Here is a 6,000-nt window from a genome sequence, read left to right as displayed (position 1 = left end):
ATCAACTGACATAAGGAGAATCATGACTCCAGGGTCTTACGGTAGCAAGTTCCACATACTAACCACTCTCGGGTAAAGAAGTTGTACCCAAAATGTTCTTCACGTCTGAATGGGGATGCCACTGTGTGAAATTCTTAACCATTTTTGACGGAAAAAATCATAGTTCTTGAGCCATTAATTCATAGTAGTACGATTATGTGGATAATGGATCATACTTTACCAGACAAGTCATTTGTTACATTCTTAATACTCAATTTAAATAATATCTGCACAAGGTGATAAAGAATTTTAGTGTGTGTTTAATTCTAAGTGAGAAAAAACCTTTATTGTATATTGTATATAATTGAAATCGGCATAAAACTTTTAGTTTCCATGTATTGAGCGTCATTTTATGACCATGTTAACTTAGTACAATTAACACTGATATCGGGGGGGGGGATTACAATGCGAGACAGTCACAGCCTATTTTTTCCCCAGTGAAGGGGGATTGTTCGGCGTGAGCTCGGTTACCTGGTCGGATTGCAGACGGAGCGGGACCCTTTTGTGGGTTTAGGGCATTTTGGACATGTCTTGAATGTTCATTGTTTTGTGTGTGTGTATCTTTGTTGATTTCACACCACCCCCAAAACCCGACGATAAAACGGATCGCGCCATGAAAAGCAATGGGGCAGGTTGCGAGCGAAGCTGTTGTGTTTGAAGAGCTTTGGCGTTTTGATAATGAGAGGTTTGCTTTGCTCTCCCAGGATGTTTATTGGTCTGAAACACCAACTGGGCTCCGCATCTTGAAGCGTCTTGTTCCCGTCGCTGCTCAATTGCGGTGGGGTTGAGGTGCGGGGTTGAATTCTCCGCTAAGCGGACCCAGAGTTACGGATCGCTGGTTAAAAAATGTATCCGGCGGTCGGATCTTTCTACTGGGGGCCTATCGCTGTGAAGAGGCCCCTGACAGAGTGGGAGCTTTACTACTCCGAGGCCGGCATAAGGCCAATTCCAACCCCGCAGCCGCTAGTGCCCGGCAGTCAGGCGCCTCTAGAGGGGAGCGCAGGGGAGGGGACATCAGCTGTTGGAAGCTGCATCGGCAGCGGAGTCCTGCAGTGGGCATATCCAGCAAGCCCCAGCCCCAGGAAGAGGAAGGGCTGCAGCCCGGCGGAGATCCAGGCGGCCAAATGGGGATCAGAGATACTCCAGCGGGAAAGAAAGGCAGCGAAAGAGAGCGAAATGCTGGAGAGAGCTGATCGGAACGCAGCCGATGTTGCCCTAAAATATATTCGTCCGGATCAGTGCTTGAAGTACATGAGGGTGTGTGTGGATCCAGGTGAGGGAGGCGCAGCAACCTTTTAATCCCGTGCTTTGCATTATCTTATTATCCATTATAAACCCACCATTATCTTTGTATTAGGTTACAGCTTTGTAACTCGTGCCGGGGGATTTGTATTTTGTATCAGGTGTGTGAAATTGTCCAGTATCTCACTCCCGGGTTCAGTAAGCCCTCTGATAAGTCTCCGGGTATTATCGCTAGTAATCGTTTACATTTGTAAGAAATCAATTGCAATAGAAAGCAACAAAAAAAGTTGCAGTTCATTCTTGTAGCTGATTTTAATCGGGGAGACTTCTTTGATAAAGTACAAATAGTTTACCTCAAATCTGAACTGGTGAATTCTGTTTACATTGAAATGTTAGCTGTTCTTGTATTGCTCCCTACCCAGCTATTCTGGAAGATACAGGTGGATACGTGCTGCTCGATGTTCTGAACTCGCTAGACTCAGACTACAGTATTGAACCTCAGTCAGTCCCTTCCACTATTACATGGAGAAGAGAATTTCCCCAAGTCATTTTGGGTGACCTGTCTGAGGAGGTGAGTTGATAATGTGCATGACAGGACACCTATCTGTCAAACAGTGCCTCAGCTTTCAAATGCCGAAGGATATCGTTATACTGTCACTTTTGCCACACTGCACAGTGGTGACAGTATTGGTGACAGTATAACTCTGAACTCAAGATTGCAGGACCACTTGGGGAGGCTGTCTCACAGTGCTTGTGCTGAACTCTGTATAAAGAAAGACTTGCATTTATATAGCACCTTTCATGACCTTGGGACGTCCCAAAGCGATTTACAGCCAATGAAGTACTTTTTGAAGTGTAGCCACTGTTGTAATGTAGGAAACACAGCAGCCAATTTGTGCACAGCAAGCTCCCACAAACAGCAATGTGATAATGACCAGACATTTTTTTTGTGATGTTGGTTGAGGAGTATATGGTGTCAAATAATTGTTTTTTTTTTTTTTTTTAATGTCGTTGGATGTCCTGGACACTTTCTAAACTGAAGCAGAGTTTAAAATTTTTTTTTTTTTTTTTGTGAAAGTGAATGCCTCCCGCTGGTGCTCTCAAAACATTTACGGGGAGAAATTCATTATAGCCCCATTTGGGGCGCTAACTTTTAAAAGTTGAGAAAATTAGCGCCAAGCACTAATGTTTCTAAACTTAAAAAAAATTATTTTTTTCGCTCCAGGAAGGAAGTGGAGCACGAAATCAATCGCTCCACTTCCTTCTTGGAGCGCAATCAGCAGCAGGCGAGGTGGAGACTTCAGCAGCGCTGCACACTGGGCCGTCCAGCGCCACTGCGTTCAAAGGCTCCTTCCTCCCCTTAAAAAGGGAAGGGTCATTGCTGTAGGCTCTGCAATTTAAAAAGTACCTACCTGGACCACCAAGGCAGCCGCAGTCCCGCGCGATCAGCCTGGCATTCAAGCAGAGTGCTGGGCTGATCGATCGCGGGCAGGAACCTGCGAAAAAAATGGGAACAAGAAAGGTAAGGCTTTTTTTACTTACCTCGGCCACCTCGCCTTTAATCATCGCCCCTGAAGCATGCCTCCTGCAGCGGTCGGCGTTTTCGACCGGCGCCGCTGCAGGGAGCGGAAGTCAATTTCAGGTCCTGGGCGCTACCGGGGCGATGCGCACGGCGATGACGTCATGATCTCCAGGCGAAAGAAATCAGGGCACAACGCCGTAGCGCCGCCGCAAAACTCCCGCCGAATATGGCAGGAGTCAATGTCAGTGCAGCGCCCGGTCGCAAAGCCATTTGCGCCCCCTGGGGGTGCTAACAGAAGGCGCAAAAGCACACAATTTCGCCCCCTTAATGTTTACCAGCCGACAGCAGAGCTCGGTGCAAGTGTGCAAACAGGTATCTGCAGAGTGCACTCATAACAGTGGCAGTGTGGATTCGCATCCCGTAGTATAAATGGGTGCGGTCACTCACTGCAGCTATTGGTCTCAGATTGGTAGTGCAGTATAACCACAACCTTAAACAGTACTGTTGTTATGAAGAGTATTCAGTAAATCTTTTTCTGTGTTTGCAAAACATGTGCGGAACTCCTGAATTGCAAAATAAAAATGTTGAAAATGACTTGAATGTCTTGGCTACTTTGCCTCCCCAGTCTCATCTTCTTAAACAGATTTACACTTCTTACATCATTATACGGACCATTCTGTGTACAAAGGACACAGGAAATAATGAAATCTACTAAAATAGGAGACACCATTTCTGCAAAAAAGTAACATTCTTCCAAGTTGTAACTAAAGGATATTTAGACACCAGGATAGCAAAGGCACTTTGCTGAAGGGTTATCGACCTGAAATGTTAACTCAGTTTCTCTCTCCACAGATGCTGCCTGACCTGCTGAGTATTTCCAGCATTTTCTGTTTTTAGTTCAGAATTCCAGTATCCGCAGTATTTTGCTTTGGTATTAGCCAAAGGCATTTGTAATGTTACTGGAAACATGAATAGTAACCAGAAAAGGGGAGCTAGTTCACTGTTATATGCAATATACATTGGGAGGAGCTAGTTCACTATTATATGCAATATACATTGGAAGGAGCTAGTTCACTATTACATGCAATATACATTGGGAGGAGCTAGTTCACTATTACATGCAATATACATTGGGAGGAGCTAGTTCACTATTGCATGCAATATACATTGGGAGGAGCTAGTTCACTATTGCATGCAATATACATTGGGAGGAGCTAGTTCACTATTATATGCAATATACATTGGGAGGAGCTAGTTCATTATTGCATGCAATATACATTGGGAGGAGCTAGTTCACTATTACATGCAATATACATTGGGAGGAGCTAGTTCACTATTGCATGCAATATACATTGGGAGGAGCTAGTTCACTATTGCATGCAATATACATTGGAAGGAGCTAGTTCACTATTACATGCAATATACATTGGGAGGAGCTAGTTCACTATTGCATGCAATATACATTGGGAGGAGCTAGTTCACTATTGCATGCAATATACATTGGGAGGAGCTAGTTCACTATTATATGCAATATACATTGGGAGGAGCTAGTTCACTATTATATGCAATATACAGTGCTCTGCAGCAGCGACAAGAAAATTCCAAATATTGCACTAATTTGAAAGAAAAATCGTTTCGGATAAGTTGACAGTACGTGCAAAGATCTTACAGGATAACATATCCAGCTAAATAATCTGCCTTTGCTAAATAAAAATGTTAGGAGATTTAGCTCCTTTTTTAGCATCTCTATTCTGGTGTCCTGTTTGTATGAAGGTGGCTATTCTTTAAAATAAATCTCCATAATAACAGCATACTCTTTAAAATAAAACAAAACTTAAGTGAAGTTGTTTCTTCCATTTGCAGGTTTTACTTTTTTCATTATACGGTCATTAGGCTGCCTTGGCTTAGTGGTAACACTCTCCCCATTGAATTAGATGATTGTGGGTTCAAGTTCTATTCCAGAGACTTAAGCACATAATCTAGGCTGACACTTCAGTGCAGTACTGAGGGAGTGCTGTTGGAGGTGCTGTGCCGTCTTTTGGATAAGATGTTAAACTAAGGAACTGCCAAAATTGCTCACTATTCCAGAATCATTCTGGAATGCAAAGATAAACCCCGGCTTCTATTCTCCACTGCTAACCGTCTTCTTAAACCTCCTCCAGTCTCCTCCACCCTCACCTCCGACAACAAGTGTGAGGAGCTCATGGACTTCTTTGTCTCGAAGATTGAGACCATCCGTTTAGCTGCCTCTGCCACTTCCCTTCCTTCCCCTAGCCCACTGGGCCAAACTTCCTCTAACGTTCCCCCCCACCCTAGCCCTGAACTCACATCATCTTCAGTTTCTCTCCGATCTCCCCTCATGACCTCTCCGTGCTCATCTTGCCCATGAGAGCCACTTCCTGCTCCCTTGACCCTATTCCCACCAAACTGCTGACCATCCAACTTCCTTTGCTGACATAGTTAACAGTTCTCTCTCCTCAGGTACTGTCTCCCTCTCCCTCAAATCTGCACTCATCACCCTCCCCTCAAAACACCAACCCGTGACCCCACCGTCCTTGCAAACTACTGCCCCATCTCCAACCTCCCTTTCCTCTCCAAAGTCCTTGAATGTGTTGTCGCCACCCAAATCCGTGCCCATCTTTCCCGCAATGCCATGTTTAAATCCCTCCAATCAGGTTTCCGCCCTTGCCACAGTACCGAAACGGCTCTCATCAAAGTCACAAATGACATCCATTGTGACTGTGACAAAGGTAAACTATCCCTTCTCGTCTTTCTTGACTTGTCTGCAGCCTTTGACACAGTTGACCACTCCATTCTTCTCCAACACCTCTCCACTGTCGTCCAGCTGGGTGAGACTGCACTCGCCTGGTTCCATTCTTATCTATCTAATTGTAACCAGAGAATCACCTGCAACGGCTTCTCTTCCCGCTCCCGCATCGTTACCACTGATGTCCACCAAGGATCTATCCTTGGCCCCCTCCTATTTCTCATCTACATGCTGCCCCTTGGCGACACCATCCAAAAACACAGCGTCAGTTTCCACATGTACGCTGGCGACACCCAGCTCTATCTCACTACCTCTTCTCTCGACCCCTCCACGGTCTCTAAATTGTCAGACTGCCCATCAGACATCCAGTTCTGGATGATCAGAAATTTTCTCCAATTAAATATTGGGAAGACCGAAGCCATTGTTTTCG

The 6,000-nt window shown here is 45.0% G+C and overlaps 1 protein-coding gene across 1 annotated transcript in view; it reads left to right on the top strand.

Annotated features, from left to right (window-relative positions):
- The first annotated feature begins 488 nt into the window (after nucleotides 1–488).
- eme2 (essential meiotic structure-specific endonuclease subunit 2) overlaps nucleotides 489–6,000 on the top strand; it is a 29,203-nt gene continuing 23,691 nt past the window's right edge. Inside the window, exons 1-2 of the mRNA XM_086000605.1 lie at nucleotides 489–1,312; nucleotides 1,704–1,852. Coding sequence (XP_085856731.1) covers nucleotides 886–1,312; nucleotides 1,704–1,852 — 576 coding nt within the window. The 5' untranslated portion in view covers nucleotides 489–885. The remainder of the gene's footprint in view (nucleotides 1,313–1,703; nucleotides 1,853–6,000) is intronic.

The sequence above is a fragment of the Somniosus microcephalus genome, chromosome 11 (genome assembly GCF_052327205.1).
Source record: "Somniosus microcephalus isolate GS21.2 chromosome 11, FLI_Smic_1.0, whole genome shotgun sequence".
NCBI classification, from domain to species: domain Eukaryota; kingdom Metazoa; phylum Chordata; class Chondrichthyes; order Squaliformes; family Somniosidae; genus Somniosus; species Somniosus microcephalus.
The sequence above is the reverse complement of the archived record's forward strand: the minus strand, read 5'-3'. Positions and strand labels throughout refer to the sequence as shown.